Below are 25486 nucleotides of genomic sequence, written 5' to 3' on the forward strand. Positions count from 1 at the left end.
ATAATTACCTTTACAAAAATTTTGTTGATTAATCAACAAGCCTCAACTTTATTTACATAGGTATATTTTACTGTTTAAATTTCACATTGTCATATTGTAAGTAATGTAAATAATGCAGACAGTTCACTAAAGGAAGTCAGCAGATCCAGTCCCTAAGTTATACTCTCAATTTCTTAAATCTTCACCCGCATATTTTATCAGCCAGAGGAACTTCGTTTTTTTTTTTTCAGAGATCTGTTTGATGTGTCCTTATCTGAATTGTCCTCTGAGTACCTGCCTAAAGCTGGAACAGAACCAGTAACTTCCAAAACCCTCAAAGAGGAAATGTCTTTGATTCACTCATTTAGTTTAATTTGCTTACTTTTTTGTTCAATTTGGTTCATTTATTTTGTTTAATTTATTTTAGCTCAACAGTTTTGCCTCCTACTGTGGACATATTCTGACCAGCCTGGGTGTCTTGTTGTTGTTGGTGGTGTTTTTTTGTGTACAGAAATTAAATGCTTAAATTGAATAATGTGTGTTGATGTTTCTTTTCTCTTCAGATGAACACTGAACATATGAAACATGTTCATGAGTTCCACATTTCTTTGGCTCTCATGGAGCTATGCATGTCTACACAAAGGAAAGACTGCAGAACACTCACATTTGTTTAGTTCATCAGAATTTTAGGGCATATGACTTTCAGCCAACATTTCTTCTAAGTTACATATGTGCCACTGTGAATAGTGCCATTTATGATTAAAGAGTGCCCTTCACTTTATTACATCTCTTTTATTTTTACATCTGGAAGAAAATACAGACTAACTTACTGAGTGACCAAAAGGAGAACACTTTGATTCAGAATAAATACAGACTACAGAAAACACTTCACATTATTAAGTGGAGAAAATGTCATATCACAAGTTAATGGTGTCTGAAAAGAGCATTTCTGCTATGTGTGTCAGTACAGGACCACTGATCTCAGTTGTCTTCATATGAAATGTCTGTCTCTGAAATTTTAATTAATGGGACCCATTACACTGAATATGAGCTGCCTGTTGTTACACCCTCACAGAGTGAACATGCTCCACAGCCTGCCTTGACATGTGGGCTTGAGCAGCATCTGAAATGCCAGTGGTTTTCTCATAAATACCAGTGCCTGAAGTTGGTCACACTTGTTAACAAAAGAGCCATGGACATGTGAAGATTACAAACACATAAAAAATCATCTGATCATTAACCAGTCTTCACAGATAATCAAATTCACCGGAAACAAATTAAGAAATACTAAAGACTAAAGTGGTAACATGTCAGGAGAAGTGAAATGTTCCCCATTACGTACTGTTGACATAAAACAAAACAAAAAGAAAAAATTGCAAAACTAATACTAGTGGAAAAGGACTGATCATTTTTCCATAAAAAAATAGTGAGGCAAACATCAGCATGAAAAACTATCATTTCCGATATTGTTGCTTGTGCCCTTTTACCTGAGCAAAGTCTCTGGCTGCCCAGCCCCAAACGACAGAATTTGGTTGAATTATAAAAATACTTTTTCACTCTTGTTCTGGTTCAGTGTGTGATCTGTAGCTGCTTTGCTTAAAAAGTTTTCTTTTTTTTCCATCAGTTCTGATTGGTGGTATAGGACTTGAGCAACTGTAAATAATGTTGTACCCAAAACAAATGTAGAAAACAAGAGAGCAAGACAAACTGACAAACTCCATCAGCACACCTTTGGCCAAAAGGAACAGAATTGTTGCCTCTTCTACACCTGCAAGCTTCAGAAAAGCATGGACCTTCTCTGCTCTAGTTTCAATTTAGAATCTTCTCAGCATCAAAGTTCAGGTCCTCCAGAGGTTCACAAATGATAGTATAACATTAAACCTGTGTGTTTGTCCTTTTCTTGTCTCATACTTTGTAGTAGATGTTGGCAGAGCTTTGAGGTGGCATTTCCTGCACTATGTATACAGGGTGACCGTAGTCCCCACTCACTTTCTCATAGTGGGGACAATAGTTGTTCTCTGTCCGTAAGGGAATAATGATGTCACTGGCTTCAGTGGCGGCATTGCCTGAGCATTTGGGACTGGCCAGTGTGCTGAGGGAAAGGGCAGCGTGCCGAGGTTGTGAGGGCTTCTGGGATCGTTTCCGGATTTTGATCAGCAGAATGACCAGGAAGATGATGAGGACAAGGAAAATGACACATCCAGCACCAATCCATGCAAATACTGCAATCTTGGAAGAAAGGAAGCTATCGTTGTCACTCTTGCTGTTCTGATTGATGGTTTCTGAGCAATAGAAAAAAAAGGTTGTAAGTTAGTGACCAACTTACAAACAATAGTGATGCTATGACTGGCAAACTGCCCCAGCAGAGATTACAGCCAAACTCTTCTGACACACTGTACCATAAGGATAATAATATGATGCAAAAATTAAAAATGAATCTCATTTTATAATTTTACAAGTTATAGTATATGCCCACCATAAGCAACCTGATGTGATAAGAATAATCAGATTATGATAATATGATCCATATGGTGTATAATTATACAATATTCATTGATTTACACTTCATGGCACAAGTAAAGTACAAATACAGTGTTATAACTAAGTATGATGTGAAATTTTAGCACATCATGTATGTCTAGAATGTGAGGAGAGAAAGTTTATTTTTTACATGACCAAAGATGCCAGAGGTTCTCTCCAGTGTAAATGGCATTCTAACTAATTCTAAAGGCAATCACAACTCTATGACTTTCCCCTCACTGTCAGAGTGTCACAGAGCAGGGCCATGTTACCGGGCTCTAAAGGCTGCCCCATGTATGTGTTTGCCGGGCTGGTCCTGACATGCGACTCTGGCATCGAGGGACCAGTGGGAACTGTGTCCGGCAGCAGCTCTGCGTTTGGGTCTGAAAGACAAATAAACATGAAAATTGACTCAAAGTAATGTGCAAATGTACAAAATGGATTCCAGACATTTTCCATTTGGAAAGAGATCAAAGGCTGTCATCAGAATACGCCTTAATCTAAACTGTCGGATTAATTTGCCTGCCGGCCAATAAACTCTATTGTGTGTTTCCTAAACAAAATAAAACATCTATTAATTGCGCTTCTCACATCTTTTAAAATGCCCCATCACAGCCTCTTCATCTAGCACAAAAAGAGCACACAATAAACAACTGTGCATGTCTGTAAAACGGATCTCCATCACGGTGCTAATGGAAGAGCTTAGTGAAATCTAGATCAGGCCCTTCCCTTGAACAAACAAACAGCAGAATACATGCAGTATGCCTAATGAGACTGATCCTGATACGGAGGAGTATAGGACTCAAACAGTCCCCAACTGCAGAGCATAGCTGAGCTTGGACAGGAGTCAAAGCAGTCAAAGCAGTTACACATTAACTTTTCATTCTTATTTATTAACTGTTAGGGTTACACATTAACTTTTCATTCTGATTTATTAACTGATACAGTTACACATTAACTTTTCTTTTTATTTATTAACTGTTACAGTTACACATAACTTTTCATTCTTATTTATTAACTGTTAGAGTTACACATTAACTTTTCATTCTTATTTATTAGCTGTTAGAGTTACACATTAACTTTTCATTCTGATTAACTGTTACAGTTACACATAGCTTTTCCTTTTATTTATTAACTGTTACAGTTACACATAACATTTCATTCTTATTTATTAACTGATACAGTTACACATTAACTTTTCATTCTTATTTATTAACTGTTACACATTAACTTTTCATTCTTATTTATTAACTGTTAGAGTTACACATTAACTTTTCATTCTGATTTATTAACTGATACAGTTACACATTAACTTTTCCTTTTATTTATTAACTGTTACAGTTACACATAACTTTTCATTCTTATTTATTAACTGTAACAGTTACACATTAACTTTTCATTCTGATTTATTAACTGTAACAGTTACACATAACTTTTCATTCTTATTCATTAACTGTAACAGTTACACATAACTTTTCATTCTTATGAATTAACTGTAACAGTTACATATTAACTTTTCCTTTTAGTTATTAACTGTAACAGTTACACATTAACGTTTCCTTTCATTTATTAACTGTTACAGTTACACATAACTTTTCATTCTTATTTATTAACTGTTACAGTTACATACTAACGTTTCATTCTTATTAATTAACTGCCACAGTTACATACTAACTTTTCATTTTTATTAATTAGCTTTTCATTCTTATTTATTAACTAACTGTTACAGGTACATATTAACTTTTCATTTTTATTAATTAACTGTTACAGTTTAGCTTTTCATTCTCATTTTTTTTTTTTAAGCGTGACAGTTACTTATTAAATTTCCTTTGTACTTACTGGGTTTACAGTTACATTTTGACTTTTGCAGGTACATATGAACTTTTCATTCCTACATCTTAACTTTTACAGTTACATGTAAACTTATATTTAATAGTTACATGTTAAGTTTTATTGTTTTTTATTATTGATGCTGCTGGAAGACCATAGTTTGTCTTACTTATGGCAGAAAAGAGAATGTGGAGTCCAGTCCGAACAGAAAAACTGTCTTTTATCAGCTGCACATCTGCTGTTCTGTTGTGTGGAAATCTACCTGAGGGCTCCTTTGAGCGTATGTCTGTGTGTCATATACATTGCCGGGTTGAAGAGACGTGGGCAAGAGAAACAGGAATAACTCTTATTCAAGCCAGATAAATATACAGAGGGCCACCAAGACCCCACGGGGCTTCTCTGTGTGCCCCTGGTGGGTGTGGTCGCTGGTGTGACCTATACTCCCCAGATGGTGTGGCTATGGGAGGATATATGTGCCAAGCTTTTGGTTGTCTGGGTTGTTCTCTGTGATTCATTGTAGTTTGTTTCTCAGCATGAGGTAGATCTCAGCTCAGACCAAAGACATACATCAACATTCTGATTCCTGTCGCCCATGCTGGGCTTGAAGGCTGCTGGGTATTAAACAACGAGCAAGAGGCCAAATCTTCTGTAGTGACAAGTCTGCTTTTTCCATGTTCCATCTGGGCAAAACTGATGTTTTTCTTTCTTCCATTTAAGTATTCAGAGCCAGTTTGCACAGAAATCACTGAATCTCATTGTTTAAAACCATTCGTTACACATACAGACGAGTTAGAAACAACAACACTTGTGTGTATTATGACCTTTGGAGTCTCTGACAGTCCTGGCGTGTCCAGCGCCACGCGGCTGGCCCAGCAGCCTGTCTTCATCTCTATCCATTTCCTGACCCATCTAAGTGCATTTCTTTCCTGGCATTTTCCCTCAGCAGAAGCAAGAGCACAGGAACAGTGCAGCATGGGAATAATAGAATCTGTGATTCTCGGGATAACAGCACAGGGAACAGCGAGTGTAATGTCTTCAGCAGACCATGCACAGTCAGGAGAGCAACAACTGCAGACAGAGCAGCAAGGCCATGGGGAGTACGGAGGAAACTGTGGTGTTGTAATTGCATGTGGGGGTGGGAAAAGTTCAAATCTAAAATACAGCATAAATTATTCATTACAATATCTTCCTGTAAGTGCCCATTCAATGTCAAAACTTGGCATGAGTTAAGACCCTCACTGTAAATAAGATGAGTATTAAAATGTACTGTAGGAGTTATAAATGGATATTTAACATTGAGCTCTGATATTTGCAGCAGGGAAGGGGCAGTACTTCTTTACATATATGGGAGCAGGTAAGTACATACGAGGAATGTAAAGTCCTTTTGACTGTGGCAGTATTTTACACACAGGAGCTTGTTCAAATCTGTTCTCACACTAAGGTCATGGCCTCAGCTCACAAACTTACATTATCATTAACTTCAAAGGCCAGGGTGGTGCCCGTTACCATGTGTTGTCTGTCAGTTAAAAAATCAGGATGCATAGATGGTTCTGTCAGGCCTGTAGTGTCATTTCAAATGAGCCAAATCTATGGACTCTGTAACATGTCAGCAGTATGTGATATTTCTGTATATAACTGCTTTCTGTCACATTTTAGGATGCAAAAGGACTCGAAACAGATATGAAATAACAATTAATTACACATTTGGATTTTAAACAAAACAATTAACTACACATTTGGATAAGAAATGCAATAATTAATTTGACATTTGGATAAGAAATACAACAGTCAAGTACACATATCTTCAATGACATACAGCACGTGAGAACAACAGTCAACTGTTTCAGACTAGCTGTTGAAATACAAATAGCAAACAATCGCAACAATAAATTATTTATTTGGATACAGCTGAAGTTCATGAATGTATTAAGAATGTAATGAAAATGTAAAATGTTTATTTCCTCTCTGTTTCTCTCTGTGTCATTTTCTATGTGTTTCTCTCTGTTTCTCTCTGACTGTGTTATTTTCTGTGTGTTTCTCTCAGACTGTGTTATTTCCTCTCTGTTTCTCTCTAACTGTGTCATTTTCTCTGTGTTTCTCTCTAACTGTGTCATTTTCTCTGTGTTTCTCTCTGGCGGTGTTATTTTCTCTGTGTTTCTCTCTGTGTCATTTTCTATCATTTTCTCTCTGTTTCTCTCTGTGTCATTTTCTATGTGTTTCTCTCTGTGTCATTTTCTCTCATTTTCTCTCATTTTCTCTCATTTTCTCTGTTTCTCGCTGACTGTGTTATTCTCTGTTTCTCTCTGACTGTGTTATTTTCTCTCATTTTCTCTCTGTTTCTCTCAAACTGTGTCATTTTCTATGTGTTTCTCTCTGTGTCATTTTCTCTCATTTTCTCTCATTTTCTCTGTTTCTCTCTGACTGTGTTATTCTCTGTTTCTCTCTGACAGTGTTATTTTCTCTGTTTTTCTCTCTGACTGTGTTATTTTCTGTTTGTTTCTCTCTGTGTCATTTTCTCTCTGTTTCTCTCTGACAGTGTTATTTTCTCTGTGTTTCTCTCTGACTGTGTTATTTTCTGTTTGTTTCTCTCTGTGTCATTTTCTCTCTGTTTCTCTCTGACAGTGTTATTTTCTCTGTGTTTCTCTCTGACTGTGTTATTTTCTGTTTGTTTCTCTCTGTGTCATTTTCTCTCATTTTCTCTCTGTCTCTCACTGACTGTGTTATTCTCTGTTTCTCTCTGACTGTGTTATTTTCTGTGTGTTTCTCTCTGTGTAATTTTCTCTCTGTTTCTCTGTGACGGTTTTATTTTCTCTCTGTTTCTCTCTGTGTCATCTTCTCTCATTTTCTCTCTGTTTCTCGCTGACTGTGTTATTCTCTGTTTCTCTCTGACTGTGTTATTTTCTCTCTGTTTCCCTCTTACTGTGTCATTTTCTATGTGTTTCTTTCTGTGTTATTTTCTTTCTGTTTCTATCTGACTGTTATTTCTGTGTTTTTATCTATGCCTGTTTCTCTCTCAGAGATTTCTCAGTGTGTTGTTGTCTATGAATGTTACTTTCTGCCTTTCTCTCTGACTGTTGCTGTGGCTATGTTATTTTCTTTGTGTTTTTCCATGTCTGTGTTATCTTCTCTGTGTCATTTTCTCAGCATTTAATGTGTCTGTGTTGCTCTCTGGTTGTTATTTGCTGTGTGCTGCTTTCTGGTTGTTATTTCCTCTATTCCTCTAGTTACTCATTGACTGTTGGGTTTTCTCTGCGCTGTCTTCTGTGTGATTTTCTCTGTGTGATTCTCTCCGTTTCTCTTGGTAGTGTCATTTTACCTGGTGATGCACATGCAGAGGCTCTTCTCAGTATCGCTGCTGTTTGACTGAGATCATGTCCCACTCTATGTTTAACACACAGTGCATCATTTCAAATCTAACTCTTGCTCAGGACAATAATTCCTTTCTGTTATATTCCCTTCTGAAGATAACTACACAGAGACTTGATGACTACAATGTTTGAGTTTATCTTGTTTTCCTGTTACCTTGTCCAACTTTCATAATCATTTTCATGGACCGGCTTTTGCAGACACCTCCCTCCCTGTTCTCCAGACCTTCCAGTGAGCCATTGGATGTTGCTATGAGAGAGAGAGAGAGTGAGAGAGCAAGTGCGAGAGAGATTCAGAGAGAAAGTCCAAAGAAGAGAAAGAGAGACACACACACAGAGGCAGCCATATGTTAATGTGAATCCCACAAAAAATCATTCAAACACTAGATTATGAACCAGTGAGATTGCAGATATTATGGTAGTTGTTAATGTGGCTATGCTGCATACATGTGGAGCTACCATAAGGTGGGATACTCATTAGCATCATTATAAGAAAAGCCCCCATAAAATATTACCAGCCAGTGTTTGTCTCTTTCAATACTTTGTGCCAGTAAGAATTACAACAACGAACCAGGAGCTAAGCTTTGTTTTTCTGCATGTCTTGTAATCAGGAGCTAGTGGGGGCCCAGGCTCAAGGGGGTGGGCCTGCCCCTCATTTAACATTGAGGGGGGTGGGGGGGGGCTGTTTGCATGCTGGCACATTTCACCTACACCACGCAGGAGAAATTACTTGCAGCGAGAGTATATTACAGAGGCCCCAGAAGTGAATGGGGCCCCAGACATGCTGGGCATTTTCATCATGACATGGAGTGTTTGGTGCTTTTAAAGTAAACCTCCCTAGCCCCTGATGTCTGATCCCACTGTTTTCCCTATATTTCATCTTGGCCCTTGTCTCCATCTCAGTCTCTCCCGCCAAGACGGAACCGTCAACTTCAGTTTCTGCTGAAGATTTAAAATGTCACAAGTGGCCACACTGAGTGCAGGTCAGCTGACGAGGGTGCAGGGCAGAACAGTAGTGGCCATGCTGAGTGCAGGTCAGCTGACGAGGGTGCAGGGCAGAACAGTAGTGGCCATGCTGAGTGCAGGTCAGCTGACGAGGGTGCAGGGCAGAACAGTAGTGGCCATGCTGAGTGTAGGTCAGCTGACGAGGGTGCAGGGCAGAACAGTAGTGGCCATGCTGAGTGTAGGTCAGCTGACGAGGGTGCAGGGCAGAACAGTAGTGGCCATGCTGAGTGTAGGTCAGCTGACGAGGGTGCAGGGCAGAACAGTAGTGGCCATGCTGAGTGCAGGTCAGCTGACGAGGGTGCAGGGCAGAACAGTAGTGGCCATGCTGAGTGTAGGTCAGCTGACGAGGGTGTAGGGCAGAACAGTAGTGGCCATGCTGAGTACAGGTCAGCTGACGAGGGTGCAGGGCAGAACAGTAGTGGCCATGCTGAGTGTAGGTCAGCTGACGAGGGTGTAGGGCAGAACAGTAGTGCTCAGCAGGCAGGTAGCTCTCTCCTTAAGCCTGGGCTACAGCTGGGGCACACTTACAAACCTCGGAGTGTTCTCCTTTCCCCTCAGTGTTCACTTCTTTTGTCCAGAATCCGTCTCTGACCTTTCGTTTATAGGAGCAGGGTTATACATAGTAATACACAAACAGGATCTTTGAAACTCAAGCTGAAATGTCGTTGGATAATCTGTTTAATGCACTATATGCTCCCTTCTCTTTAGTTAGTGCTGTCATCTATAAATACCTCTCCTTAGAAATATACTGTGCACACGAACCACCACTTTCAATACTATGTCAGCTCAGCACACTGATGACCATTCAAAAATGTATCTGCACAACGATTGTGAATCGCATCATAATAAACTAGAGCTCTGTAGTTTGTTCTTACTGTTAAACAAATAAAATTTACAATTTAGCACTTCACTGTGCTTTTTTTTTTTTTTTACACATGGAAAGTGCAAAAATATATTTCCATGTAAATTGGAAATATGCATACATTTCCTCTCTTGCTAAATATTCAGCACCAGTGTTACAAGACTTGTAAGGTCGAGTTTAGATGGTAGTCTTAAAGTGTTTTGTTATACATGTTTTAATTATCCCTTTCGGTCCTCTTTGTTCAAGTTCTAAGCATTTGTCTCTGAATTCTTGATCAGTACTCAAATCCGAACATTGCCTGTCTCTGTATTTACTGTGCTGGCCATGTCCATCATGTTTTTTAATGTACATGATGTGATCTAATGGTCTGGAGACAGGGTGACAGGGTATCTTTGTGTGTCCTGTATTTACAGTAGGGATCGTTGCACACATGGACAGAGCAAAGATGAAGGAGGGAAGCTTTAGATGCAAGAGAAAACAATCCCTTGGTGAAAAGGGCAGTTCTAGACATATCTCTGTACAGTAAGTTTGCAGAGAGCTTGGAGCCCACTGTTGTATGTCTCGCTGACACATACTAATTTACTTAGAGACATATTTCAACAGATGTTAAACCCAGGACAGGGTTGTAAATGATGGAGAACAAAGCTGGCCCCAACAAAAGTCTTAAAATGCTAGAGATGGTGGTTTGACAGCCAGCCTCGCCCACACATAGCCTCTATTTTATAAATGCACTGCTTGGTACTCAAGGGACATAACAAACAGCACATGATTCATGTTGATGACAATCAATTCACTACACAAGCTCATCTGAGTCACTCCATTTTCCTAGACAACAGAGGAAATATAGAACAGGGCTGGGATGACTGGGGTCTTCTCTAAATATTTCCCATTTATTCCCAAATGGGTGCTTTCCCTCTTCCCTTCCAACCAAACAGAATATCATAAGAAAACAGATTGAGTGATGTTACAGACAGAAGCTTGATTTACCTGAAGAAAAAAGATCTCTTTTTGTTCATATTGTTTTTGATCATAATATATTTGACATCTTTAAAATAAATGTTGACTTTCATCTACAGGTTGGAACAGAGGGGCCTTACTTTTTCATCCCTATTTCATCCCATTCATTCATTCATTCATTCATTCATTCATTCTTTTTCAAAACCGCTTATCCTAATTGGAGTCGTGGGGTGCTGGAGCCTATCCCAGCACTCACTGGATGAAAGGCGGGGAAACACCCTGGACAGGTCACCAGTCCATTGCAGGGCAGACACGTAGGCAAACACACTAACACACACATTCACACCTAGGGGCAGTTTAGTGTCTCCAGTTCCCCTGACCTGCATGTCTTTGGACTGTGGGAGGAAATGAGAGGAAACCCATGCAGTCACGAGGAGAACATGCAAACTCCAAACTTGTTCAATTCCTGGCCGACTTTGAAACGTGCAGTCATTATCTCACAGATGGGAGCTTCGACGGCAGCCAGTAGTAATGACGACTGTAGTGACTGTTCTCTTTTCAGTCGCTGTAGGAAGTTCGCTCGGTCGAATGTAAACAGAGGTGCCCAATAATGCACCGTGGCGCCTATAGGCGCTTTCGCACCGGAGGAACTTTTCATAGTTCTTAGAACTGTTGGAGAAAGTACCCCCTTTTTGGCGTGTTCGCACCGCAGGAACTTAGAACGATTTTAGTTCTAAGAACGCCGTTTTGAGGGGCTTTTTTAGCCCCTACTCCAGGGTAGGTACTTTTGCAGCACAATAGGAACCTTGTGACGTAGGTGTACAGCCATTGGTCCAGACGCAGGTATACGATGATTGCAACCGCCATTTTTAAAGATCCGTGCAAAATATAAAGTCTTAGAACGTATTTCATTTAGCTTTTGATATTCATGTCTCAAAATGTCTGGAATTGTAGGAGGGGGCACATAGTTTTTATGTTTTATTTTACCGGTATTTTATATCCCCCAACAATGACCATTTTGCAACGTCCAATGTATATTTGTACATTGAAGAGGTAGCGTACACTCCGCTTCGGTAGGTGCTTGTGTGTCCGCTTGTGTGGCTGTGATCCGCATTTTAACCTAAAATAAGAATGTGTTTATCCAGCTTACGATTTTAGGGCTGCGGCGGGGAAAAAGAGGGAAAAAAAAACACGATGCCGCGAGCAAGGGTCAGGCACAGGCGCTATGCTAGCACCCGAAAACTACTATGCCCATCAAGTCATTCACTGCTACTGCGGTGGTAAATGCATAAATGCATTGGGAAATTATTTTCTCCATTGGACTGGGTCTATCGCCATACAGTTTTATTTTCGTTAATGAGAAGGCAGTTATAGGTTATCTAATGTGCAATCAATATTTCTGTCATTCAAATTCAATAAAACTCATTGCGTATACTGTAGTCTAGTTTGTCGATTTCTTTTGCCGCAGTAACGGTTCTTTTTTCCTTTTGGAGGTATTTAAAAGGTCTTAAAAGTCATTAAATTTGTACTTCAAAATGTGCAGCTATCCTGGTTAGTCGTAAACAACAGCTCTTAGCTGTTATACTGTCGGCCGGTTTACGTCACTTCAGCGTTCCTACTGGCGGTGCGAAAGCAAACAGAAAAAAGGCCCTAGAACGAATGTAGTTCTAGGGGAAGCTCCACAGGGGGTAGTTCCTATCGAATTAGACCCTAGAACTGTTCGGTGCGAAAGCGCCTTATGTCAGACGTTGGGACTCCAAAATTTTAAGTTATACTGACTTAATAATCTGGAGTTCATGTTACTTTATCCAAAAGTGATTTAAAAGTCGGTACAATTTATAAGGACATTAAGTTTACACAACTTAATAGAATTAAGTTATTTGAACATTTGGGTTTACAGTGTGGTCTCAAAGCACCTTTAAAGAGATCAGTGCCTAAACCCCAATGAAAAAGCCCATGGTAACAGTGGCAAGGAAAAATTCCCTAATGAAGTGAGCAGGAGGAAGAAACTTTGGGAGGAAGCAAGACTCAAGAGGGGGAGCCCATCCTCTGCTGTGTGTGATTTGTTTACAGGTTAAAAGATTTATATACAGAGGATCTGGGAGTTCTAGGTGGTATCAGATATAGATTAATTTGATAACCAAACATTGTGCATATCAATAAGTTAGTTGTTGTGAGAAGCTGCATAATGGCTGAGAATGAATAGCTTTACTATGGATAAAACGGAGAGTGTGGCGTGGCTATTACGGACAGGCTGATCTTGCTTCCACACTTGAGTCAGCATGACAGGTGGGCCACTGGTCCAGAGTAGCATACTGGGAGCACAGCCTGGGACTGGTAACCTCTTACCTTCACTTCCTGCCAGTGGCTAGCACGGTCTAACAGCTAACCTTCTCAGAATAAATCATTCAACGATTTAGAATTAAAGGGTCCGAGTGTTCTTTTCCTTTTTTTTTTTTTGTCTCTTTTGAAACCATGTATCTTTTATACTGCATGGTTCTAAAGTTCATTGTTTTGTCAGTCTTTGAACTGAATTATTTTGATCTTTTAACATTTTAACTGAGGCTGTTGCCACAGACACTGTAAACTAACTAATAAGAGTGTTACATTTGCAGCCAATGACAAACTTGGGGAAAAAGGTTTTTGGGGGCATAAGGAGCTTTCAGTGAAGCGGGTGAGATGTGTTTTCTGGGGTAAAAGACAATGATTTTCATTGAGTTACAGAGCTATACTGAGTTATGTTCCTTTGATGGGCTTGTGACTGTCCTTCATTAAGTGGGACGTATGCCACCTGTGGCACTTGTGCTGTATGTTTTCTTGGGCAAAGGAACAGGAATTATTCCCCTGTGACTGACAGCATTTGGTACACTGAGTAACTATTTCCATTCATTATTCATTGACTGACTTTCATGTCAGATCCAACATGAAGCACATCAGTGAAATCACAGAGACTTTATTGGGCGTTTTTTTTTTTTTTTTTTTGGTTACTTCCTTTGATCTCTTTGGTTTTATAGAAGGAAATATTTGTTGTTAACTATTTTACACTGGTGAAATGTGTAATACCTTGTTTCATATTCATACACTTACCAAATTCTTAATTGTATTGACTGCAAGAGAATTGTGAATATAAATTGGAATTATAATACTAATATAAAATGCATTAGCTTTGGTAAAACGGTTAAAGCTGCTTGACTTGTGAGGCCTCTAAACACTTAGCACTAATTCAAACAGGAAAAGGAAAGGAAGCCATCCTGCATGCAACCAAATCTCCAGAAAATAAGGGATGCGCAATAACAAGTGGACCATGGGGAACAGAGTTATTCATCTGTGTCAAACCATATCAGACGAGTAGAGCGTTTCCCCCCTGCTCCTCCACCAGCAGCACAGTAACTTACGTTTCTCCCATCCTATGACCTTCAACCCTGTCTGAACATATTCCATCACATACATCTCCCTTAACTGTGGTAAGAGTGAAGGTTTTAGTGTGGAGACAGTGACAGTTTTAGAATGGGGACAGTGAGGGTTTTAGTGTGGAGACAGTGACAGTTTTAGGGGCCAGTGAGGGTTTTAGTGTGGAGACAGTGACAGTTTTAGGGGCCAGTGAAGGTTTTGGTGTGGAGACAGTGACAGTTTTAGAGTGGAAAAAGTGAAAGTTTTGGTGTGGAGACAGTGACAGTTTTGGTGTGGAAAAAGTGAAAGTTTTAGTGTGGAGACAGTGACAGTTTAGAATGGGGACAGTGAAGGTTTTAGTGTGGAGACAGTGACAGTTTTAGGGGCCAGTGAAGGTTTTGGTGTGGAGACAGTGACAGTTTTAGAGTGGAAAAAGTGAAAGTTTTGGTGTGGAGACAGTGAAAGTTTTGGTGTGGAGACAGTGACAGTTTTGGTGTGGAAAAAGTGAAAGTTTTAGTGTGGAGACAGTGACAGTTTAGAATGGGGACAGTGAAGGTTTTAGTGTGGAGACAGTGACAGTTTTAGGGGCCAGTGAAGGTTTTGGTGTGGAGACAGTGACAGTTTTAGAGTGGAAAAAGTGAAAGTTTTGGTGTGGAGACAGTGACAGTTTTAGAGTGGAAAAAGTGAAAGTTTTGGTGTGGAAAAAGTGCTGGACAAAGTTTAGCTCTGCTTTTACTCCTACAGTGAACACAGCAGGAAACTGGAGAATTATTCCTGTGAAAAAATCTCCATTTCACAACAAAAAATTAGTGTTCTAACAAAATGAATAAATAAAGCAATACAGTTTTCATCGGTGAAGGTGACACTACTTAATTTGACGCGGTGACGTGATGTTCATGCAGTACAATTCTTAGCTGAAGTGTTGTGAGATTTACATCTATTTATACATGCAGTACAGGTATTGTAGCTCTCTCTTGGTCGTCGACAACAATGCACATTACTGTGCTAATCTTTCTAATATACTTTCCTTCCATCTCTGATTCATCAACAATCATGTCTTTTGGTGGATAAAGAGAACAGATTGTTAAAACTTCACCAGACATCTAGGAAGTGACTTTAACATTAAGTTATTGTTTTCTCTTAGCAGAAACTCAGAAACTCGAGGTCTCTGTATGCAAGGGACTATATGCAATACAAAGGGTATGTGACAGAGGGCTCTGTCTCAGGCCTCGAGCGGCACTTATACCCAGACACCAGCCTGACCAAATGGTTATTCAGTGTTTATCTGTGCTCCGTTACATGTTCATTTCCCATACAAACACACTCAACTCTAACCCTAACCCTCACACATTCCTGTTTGTAATTGTATTTATAGCACTGATCGATGAGTGTAGAGCACTCTTAACTCACACATTCCTGTTTGTAATTGTATTTATAGCACTGATCGATGAGTGTAGAGCACTCCTAACTCACACATTCCTGTTTGTAATTGTATTTATAGCACTGATCGATGAATGTAGAGCACTCTTAACTCACACATTCCTGTTTGTAATTGTATTTATAGCACTGATCGATGAATGTAGAGCACTCTTAACTCACACATTCCTGTTTGTAATTGTATTTATAGCACTGATCGATGAATGTAGAGCACTCCTAACTCACACATTCCTGTTTGTAATTGTATTTATAGCACTGATCGCTCTTTTTGTCTTGTATTGTTTGTTGGTTGTCTCGTCACTCTACATCGTCTGTGTTCGTCTGTTTGTTTAGACGTGCCGTAATCAGGAAACACTTCCGTAGGAATTATTTGTACTTGTAAATACTTTTTTACACTGTACTTATACAAATGACAATTTTGACACTTTTGTACCTTTTTTTGCACTTTGGTTGGGATTGTGGACTGTGGCACTGTAAATAAAACTACTTGCACTATGGTGCTATCTGCGGCAGAACCATTTCTGTCTTTGTGCTTTGGGGCCTTACCCTAACCCTAACCCGAAACCCGGTACGGCCTATCTAGACCACAGGGTACAAACACTTTGTTAAAAACAAGACTGAAAATCAAGAGTTTGGAATCAAAGTGCTGAGTCTGAGAAAGAGACAGTCAACAGCATAGAGACAGTATATCCTCATAAAGCTTCCTTCTGGACCTAGCTGTTTTATCTTGGCGACTGCGTGCATTGCATTTGGACTTGTTCTGGGCCTTAAGTGGTTTTGATGGGAAACACAAGAGAGATTTGTGGGTAGAACAGTCCCTAGCAGGGGGCTGAGGTGGACTTATGGGCTGCACTAATTTCTGCAAATAAAACAGTGCAGGCTTTGCATATAATACGCAGCCACACAGAGAGTCAGGCCTTTCATAAGCGAATAAAAGATTGAGGAGTTCACTGATTTCCCCCTATACATCTGACATCAGGTATACAGTTTCACACAGTTAGATGTATTTCCAATATGTGACTGACTCTATATTGAAGTCCTTCAAACAGTTTGGCTTTGAAATGTTCAGGCTAATATTTCTACTGCATTGGAATGTGATGTCCTTCCAAACTGTAAATACAGTTGACCCTCCGTATCCACGGGTTCCACATCCACTGATTCAATCATCCGCTTTTTTTGCTCATATGTGACTCAGATCCGTTCGTCTCATGGCTGTGTGAACAGCACAAATCACATGTAATCTGATCTTTTCAATTCTGATTTGGGCCACTTTCATATGTGGTCCTAAATTGGATACAGGTCTAATTTTTTGCAATGCGACCGCAGGCTGAACTGTCATATTGGAATTCATGTGACTTTCACTTCTCATGTCATGTAACTCCCGTGTTTGTGGGAGTCACTCGATGAATACAAACATGTAAGACAGCTGTGATGGAGGTAGTCAGTGGAGGGACAGTGAGGTGTTAGACCTCATAAGTATTTGGGGTGACATTTCTGTACCATCTGCTCACGAATTCGGTCTGTTTCTATGAATTCTATGATCTGTTATTTCTGAATAGCAGACCATTGTTATGGACTGTTTTTTTTTTTTTTTAGCAGAAGCAATAAAATATTTTTTAAATCAATAAATTAATTTTCAATCAATATTTTGTGTCAAATTATTGATTTCTTCAGTAAGTAGCCGTGTATTAAGTGGGAAAATTCCCGCTTCATGTCAGGGTCCTGCATCACCCTGTCGGGGTTTATTTCGCAATAATGAGCAGCTCGCTGGCCATTATCCCTCACTTTGTGCTTGCGGGTCAGTTCAGGGCCGTGACCTGTTCACACTGGAATCTGATACTAGCCACATTTACAAAATAATGTGAACAGCCAAACAAAAACAATCAGATCTGAGCAATAAATCCGAATTGAGCACTAAGGCTTGCAGTGTGGACGTCATTATTGTCACTATTTCCTAAACAATACAGTATAACAACTATTTACACAGCATTCACTCTGTATTAGGCATTCTAAGTAATCTAGAAATAATTTAAAGTACACAGGGAGATGTGTGTAGGTTATATGCAAATACTACGGCGTTTTATATGAGGGACTTTAGCTGGTATCCGCGGGGATTCCTGGAACCAATCCCCTGCAGATACGGAGGGCCGACTGTGCTGATATTCCCTATATCTTTCAGAGGAAATTTGATAGAGAGTTGTCCACATCTCTATCTTATAGACACTAGTAAGTTGAGGACAGTTGAGTCAAAATTGCAGTTACTTTCTTGGTACCATAAAAAAATCAACCCCTCCCATTGGTATGATCCATCTGTATGATAAGACTTATCTCAAAGCACATATTACTTGAAGTGGGGATGGTCCTTTGCACAAGTAGTCTAATTTCATAAAGGCCAAGCTTAGGTGAGCAAGTGAGGGCCCTCACAACCTGTATAGATAAGATCTTGTAATAAAAACTGAGACCAGATGCTGCGTTACTGACAGATACTAGAGAAGCTGTGAAACGATGCATTCAAACGTTGAAGATAAACAGGTGAGAGTCAACAGAGCACATGAAGACAGAGCAGATCAGCCTTTGGAATTACAAAGGACACAGACTCACTGGTCAAACCCAGAACAAAAGTGAGAACAAACTGAGAACCAACCCAAAGCAAGAACAATAACATTGCATTAACTAAGCAATAACATTGATATTTACTGAAACTCTAAAAGAGATTAATGATGGGCTCATGGTGGAAAGACAACGACACTAACAGAATAATTCCATCATCTTTTTCTCAAAAAATGCAAACCAAATCACTTCTAATCATTTGGAAATTTAATGTGAATGAAGCCACAGAAATTAATGACTGATTTATCAGAGGTCTGTTTTTTAGTGATGAGGACAGTCACATTTCACTAAGTCAACACTGTCAGGTTTCATATGACTTCAGCAGATCATCTGTCCTCCACAGAGATTCATATGACTCTGAAAGAGACAGAGAGAGAGAGAGAGACAGAGAGAGAGAGAGAGAGAGAGAGGGAGAGACAGAGAGATAGAGGTGGAGAGAGAGAGAGAGAGACAGAGGGGGAGAGAGAGAGAGAGAGAGAGAGAGAGAGAGAGAGAGAGAGACAGAGGGGGAGAGAGAGAGAGAGAGAGAGAGAGGTTTGCCGTGTTGGAGTAGTCCTTTGACTTCACCCTAAATTGTCTTTCATGCCCGCACAACACTACTGATAGGCTCTACTACACAGATACTGAGGCTCTGTGTAGTATGGCTACTGAAAAGAGGACAGAAATGGGAGAAAAAAAGCCTATGTGAATCTGACACCGGCTCTCCAATAAATATCTGGAACAGAGACAAGTGTCTTTTCTGCCAATGCTCAGGGCATTTCTTCTCCACCTGGGATCCTCTGACCTCCTCCTGTGAGGTAGATGATTATTTTCTCTTCCAACATATGACAGACAGAGAGAGAGAGAACCACAGAGGGAGTAGGTAAATCAAACTCATCTGCAGGCTTCTGCCACCTGACATTCCATGGTGATGGACAGCATGAGAGGGAGAGCTCTCAGTTGGTTGTTGGGTCAAACCCCAGCCACAGATCATATAAAGCCTTCAGTTGTGTCCTGCTGATTACACTGCTGTACATATTAAGCTTTCCCTTTAAGCAGTTACATAAAAATGGTCCTAAGCCAGACTGGTGATATCGAAGAATAGGGTAACGGGACTCAAGCTGTAACACAAGCAGACTTGTCAGTGACATTGCCCTAGCTGATGTGATTATCATATATCAGCACAGATATTGAAAATACCCAAATTCATCCATATATTTTGTAGGACTTTTGCAATCCTACAAGAAACAGCCAACTGCAAGGACATTATAAAACTAAAGTAAGGAAGTCAGACCCAAGCAAACAACAGCGAAAATCTGCAGACAGTATGGAGAGCTGATGATACACAAAGTTCACAGTGACAACACTGGAGTAGACACACTAAGTCGGAAGACTTACTCAAAATAAGATCAGCTTAGGAGACAATTTAATTTCAGAGGCTAAAATTAAAAAACTAAGATATAAAGGAGAACACGTTTAAAACCAATATCTGTTAGACAGTATCATAAAAGCAATATGTATTAGGGGACATGATAAAAATAGTTCAAATGATCTAAATGATCATTTTCTTTAAAATGTTCATTAAGTCCATTTGAATTCTCCAGCTTAGTTTACCAAGCAGTAAACACACACAGTGAAAACTGGCTGTACTGCTGTACTGCTTTGAGGACAATTACTGTATAAACTGTCCATTATATATGTGTCTCCCATGGTCAAGAGCTAAATTACTGTATAGACTGTCCATTATATATGTGTCTCCCATGGTCAAGAGCTAAATTACTGTATAAACTGTCCATTATATATGTGTCTCCCGTGGTCAAGAGCTAAATTACTGTATAAACTGTCCATTATATATGTGTCTCCCATGGTCAAGAGCTAAATTACTGTATAAACTGTCCATTATATATGTGTCTCCCATGGTCAAGAGCTAAATTACTGTATAAACTGTCCATTATATATGTGTCTCCCGTGGTCAAGAGCTAAATTACTGTATAAACTGTCCATTATATATGTGTCTCCCATGGTCAAGAGCTAAATTACTGTATAAACTGTCCATTATATATGTGTCTCCCATGGTCAAGAGCTAAATTACTGTATAGACTGTCCATTATATATGTGTCTCCCGTGGTCAAGAGCTAAATTACTGTATAAACTGTCCATTATATATGTGTCTCCCATGGTCAAGAGCTAAATTACTGTATAGACTGTCCATTATATATGTGTCTCCCGTGGTCAAGAGCTAAATTACTGTATAAACTGTCCATTATATATGTGTCTCCCGTGGTCAAGAGCTAAATTACTGTATAGACTGTCCATTATATATGTGTCTCCCGTGGTCAAGAGCTAAATTACTGTATAAACTGTCCATTATATATGTGTCTCCCGTGGTCAAGAGCTAAATTACTGTATAAACTGTCCATTATATATGTGTCTCCCATGGTCAAGAGCTAAATTACTGTATAAACTGTACATTATATATGTGTCTCCCATGGTCAAGAGCTAAATTACTGTATAAACTGTCCATTATATATGTGTCTCCCGTGGTCAAGAGCTAAATTACTGTATAAACTGTCCATTATATATGTGTCTCCCGTGGTCAAGAGCTAAATTACTGTATAAACTGTACATTATATATGTGTCTCCCATGGTCAAGAGCTAAATTACTGTATAAACTGTCCATTATATATGTGTCTCCCATGGTCAAGAGCTAAATTACTGTATAAACTGTCCATTATATATGTGTCTCCCATGGTCAAGAGCTAAATTACTGTAGAAACTGTACATTATATATGTGTCTCCCATGGTCAAGAGCTAAATTACTGTAGAAACTGTCCATTATATATGTGTGATGTACGGCTGTCAGCATTATGCTTTCTGACAACCAATAAAAAGCAAACATATATATAAGGGAAATGTGTGTGTGTGTGTGTGTGTGTGTGTGAAAATTGGAAAATTTGTCAAATTTTAAACATACACAGACATTTTACATGTTAAATATACAGTCAACCTTCATATTAAGTGAAAAATATTCTTATGACACTAAGATTTAGATTGAAATGAGAAAAATAGGATTAAAATAAGCACAGAAAAAACACAACATAAAGAAAGAATGCAAAATCACCAAACCTGTCCTTTGAATAAGTTCAAGACCATCTGTCTGGCTATTCTTCCTTCATAGCAGACACACATATAGATATGTAAGAACTAGGCCTACCTCCTAAAGAACTATCATGTGAAAAACACAAATCAATCAATCAGTCAATAAAAGTAAATCAAGCAAAGACAAACAGCTTCTTATGTCAGTGATCATTTTACACAGACGCTATTGTGATGGATGGAGGCATCTCTCAGTCAAACTGGTTCAAGGGAAATTTGGTGAGAGTGATTTAACATTACATGAGATAGAGTGTGAGAAGAGCTATGTCTGGTGGCAGCTGTTTGTGATTGATTTGGAGTGGAACAGTCTTGTGCCATTCAGCTGAATTCACAGAAATACATTTGGTTTTGGCCAACAGTCATAAATATTTAGTCTTATGTTTTATATGACCACGGTTATTTCCACCACAGTGCCCTGCTTCATGTTTCTTACTTATTCTTTCATATGTGGGCTGTTTAATCAAAGGCACATAAAGCAAAGTCATCAAGTCATCTGACAAATCTGAAATCTGCATGTCAATGCAGTGAGACATTTGCATTTCCTTTGTGATTTAAACAATGCTATCTGGGCATTCTCAGACAAAAAACAAGCATGCAAGTTTTATTTCCGATGAAATAAAGACGTTTGAAGAAAAAGAGGGCATGGGGCGGCCCACACGTAGGAGCCTTTCTACTAAACAACAGAATCAGATCAGAGAGCTTAGACGCAGTGAAGAGCTTGGCTGCCTGTGAAAGCTGCCTGAGATGTGTCTTGGCATACAGGAGGGCATACAGAGGGAGCCCAGCAGCCAACAAAAGCAGAGGAGGAAAATGTCCCACTGTTCCTCACTGTTCCTCACTGTTCCTCACTGTTCCTCACTGGTCCTCACTGGTCCACCACTGTTCCTCACTGGTCCTCACTGTTCCTCACTGGTCCTCACTGTTCCTCACTGTTCCTCACTGGTCCACCACTGTTCCTCACTGGTCCTCACTGTTCCTCACTGTTCCTCACTGGTCCACCACTGTTCCTCACTGGTCCACCACTGTTCCTCTCTCTCAGCTCTGCTGCATACACAGCTGTGCACTGTGAGCCTCCAAATTCCTATCCCACACAACAAGGCAATAAACATCACTATAAAATATAACTCAGATTGCCTAAGAAAAGACTAAAAAACAAGGATAAAACAGGGAACAGCATTTGATTTCTTGATAAAGAGAATACAGCTGAGCTTCCAATGGGAAAGAGAACTCATACTGTCTCCTGTGTCTGTATACTGAACACAATAAGAAAGACTGAGGAAGCTTTTCTCAGCCACCTCTCTGATAGGTAAGATCCAGACTGAGCTGAAATGAACTGACATGGAGTAAATGAGCGGTAGATTAATGAGTACAAGGTTCTCTCCTCTCTCTCCTCTGCACTCACCACTTAAAATAAGCAATACAGGACAAAGGCAACATTTTGGAACTGACTATGTTTTCAGACAGGAAGACTTCGCTGGTGGGAGGTAACGTCTAACAAATGAAATTTTCGAATAAATGTAAGTGTGTAATAGAGAGACATCATTGTGAAAGATCACACAAATGCAGCATCTTTTCACTGGAAGTGGGAGACTGCACAAGCTACAGGGCAACTAGCCCAATCTCACACCAGTGAGAAATACAACCATACAACCATACAAATGCTCAGAGTGCACACTCTCAGGCCACTCTCATGTGGGACAGGCCATTCTGCTGAGGCTTTTAGCCTTGGCCTTTTCACTTTGTTTCAGTTCGATCAGGTTTTGTTGTGGAGTTTTTTTCTGTATGTCTGTCACCCCATGTAACGCATTATGCTGTATGATGTTTGAGAGGATTCTTAGCAGGGATGTAAAAAAAATAAAAAATCTTGGCAGCAAAGCCAGAGTGGCAGCTGTCTCTACACATCATGTTTATCCGTCATGTCCCTGAGGAAATCCATGGCCACCAGATGACAGCATATCTAGGTTGGACTATACACTCTTAGTTTCGCTGGATTAAGAGCCTCGCTCTTGACAGAAACACTAACCAGATGCCCCTAAAAAACTAAGCCAGGACAAAGACTACACTGGCCTCAACGCTAAACAAAACAACTAGGGAGGAAAACAGCAATTATACGAGTCTAATGACTTCACTTGGGCCTGTTGCCTGATTTTCTCATCAGCCTGGCTTTTGCTGACCAAATACCAAGCTGGTGACCCAGATCTGGTGGTTTGCATCCCCCAAATGACAGCAGGGCTGCAGTGTAGATGAAAGGTGATCAGTGACCACCCCTCACTGGGCTCTCTGACCCCTCCAGACCCTATGAGAGCAGAAAATATTGGACTGTTGTGACCCTGAGTCAGAAGAGTGTTTTACTGTGATTTTTGGGCTGTTCTCCCACTGCCTGAGGGTGGTGCTGTTTCCCCTGTCTGGTGTGTCCCACGTGTTTCTCTGTTTCTTCTGATATGTTGAGTTGCAGGTGGTGGCTGGCGATCGGACCAGACACTGACCCGCCTTCTTTAAAATGACGCCTGTCCGATGCCGGCTCACTCCTGCTTTTCCTGGCTTCCAACCTGATCATGCCTGCTGTTGAGTGACCGCTACTTTTGTATACTGAAATTGGCTTCGTTGTATATATTGTAAATAGTCTTCGAGAGAACAGTTCGGGTGGTTGTAAGACGAAGAAGCCTTTGTTTGTTGATCACTCTTTTGCTCCTGTTTTTGCATTAGGGAGTTAGGTAAGCCACTAGTATTTTCTTTTGTTTTCTTTTGTTTGGGAAATAGGTAATTTAGTTGTACATATAAAAGATTGTTTTGTTTATTGTTTTGGCCGGTGCTCACCCCGGCGCTTACACTACCACCCTTCTGTAATAAATCACTTGCGTGTGAACTGTATGTGAACTGGCACGGGTCATCCTTGGGAGTGGGGACGGGGCATAACTGGCTGGGCATAACAATGAAGCCACTCCCCTCTTTCCCCACTCCCTAGGATGACTCATGCCACAACAGTCAAAAACCGTGGGACATATTTAAATGACATTTTGGCTATTCTCTCACCTGGCCTGAGCATGTAGACATTTTGTGGGAAATATCCAGTCACCTAAAGAATGCCTCTTTGGCTTTGAATTTAGCTAAGTGTGAGTCCAGTAAGGCTGTAGTTACTTATTTGGGAAAGCAAGCAGGGCAGGGGCAGGTGCGCCCTCTGTCAGCCAAAGTCCAAGCTATTTTGGACTTCCTGGTGCCAGAAACATGGCGGCAGCTCCGCCGGTTTCTGGGAATGTGTAGGTATTATCGTGGGTTCTGCAAAAATGTCATTAGTGTGATAGCGCCACTCACTAGTTTGGTAAGCCCATCCAGTCGATTTGTACGGACTGCTGTGTGCCAAGACTCAGTCGATTCTGCCAAGGCTCTTCTTTGCAGTGTGCCTGTACTGGCTGCACCTGATTTTACGTGTCCTTTTAAATTAAAGGTAGATGCCAGTGCTTATGGTGCAGGCGCTGTTCTTTTGCAGAAGAAGGATCAAGGTACTGATCATCCTGTGTGATATTTTTCAAAGAAGTTTAATAAACATCAACTGAATTACAACACAATTGAGAAGGAAGCCCTAACGTTGCTGCAGCATTTTGAGGTTTGTGTTGGTTCGAGCTCAACTCCAGTTCTTGTATATTCAGACCACAATCCCCCCGTCTTCCTATGCTGTATTCACAATAACAATCAGCGTCTTATGCGCTGATCATTGTTGCTACAGGATTTTAACATTAAAATTCACCATATAAAAGGAACTGATAATATTGTGGCTGATACAATGTCATATGTAGGATTTTAAGTATCAAACAGTGATCCTGAGTCATAAGAGACTACAGTTTGTTTCTCAGTACCTCTTAGGCTGGGCATAACATGGACCCTATGAGAACAAGGAGACAATATAGATGGACCCTATGAGAACAAGGAGACAATATAGATGGAACCTATGAGAACAAGGAGAAAATATAGATGGACCCTATGAGAACAGAGCCACAGGACAGTTAGCAGGACAGTTAGTAGGACAGGGGTGGAGGAGTGTGAGACACCTGAACCTGCCATCATTCACACCATTTGGTGTTGTTTTTCCCCCAGCAGGTCTAAACAGAGGGGAATATCGTCTGGAATTCTGGCCTTTTCTGGGCACAGATAAAAAAAAAAAAAAAAAAAAAAAAAACAGAGAGAGAGAGAGAGAGAGAGAGAGAGCATGAGCATCTGCATGAGGTCTGTAATGCCCCCAGATATGACATATAGCTACATTAACAAAAGAAATGAATGAACTGGTGCTTTTAGTTAGGAGCAATTTTTACCCTCAGATGCTGCACTTTTTGCAAGCATAGGTCTATAACACATAGGGTAAGAAAAGCACAAACGTCCCATGTGTCTTCTCCCCAGAGCT

The 25486-nt window shown here is 40.1% G+C and overlaps 1 protein-coding gene across 1 annotated transcript in view; it reads right to left on the minus strand.

Annotated features, from left to right (window-relative positions):
* Positions 1–1884: 1884 nt before the first annotated feature.
* The window catches only part of LOC115805856 (ephrin-B1-like), a 46467-nt gene continuing 22865 nt past the window's right edge, over positions 1885–25486 (minus strand). Inside the window, exons 3-5 of the mRNA XM_030766551.1 lie at positions 7852–7944; positions 2766–2882; positions 1885–2264 (exon numbers count right to left, since the gene is read on the minus strand). Of these exons, the coding sequence (XP_030622411.1) occupies positions 1885–2264; positions 2766–2882; positions 7852–7944 (590 nt within the window). The remainder of the gene's footprint in view (positions 2265–2765; positions 2883–7851; positions 7945–25486) is intronic.

This window comes from Chanos chanos, chromosome 2 (assembly GCF_902362185.1).
Source record: "Chanos chanos chromosome 2, fChaCha1.1, whole genome shotgun sequence".
In the NCBI taxonomy this organism is placed as follows: domain Eukaryota; kingdom Metazoa; phylum Chordata; class Actinopteri; order Gonorynchiformes; family Chanidae; genus Chanos; species Chanos chanos.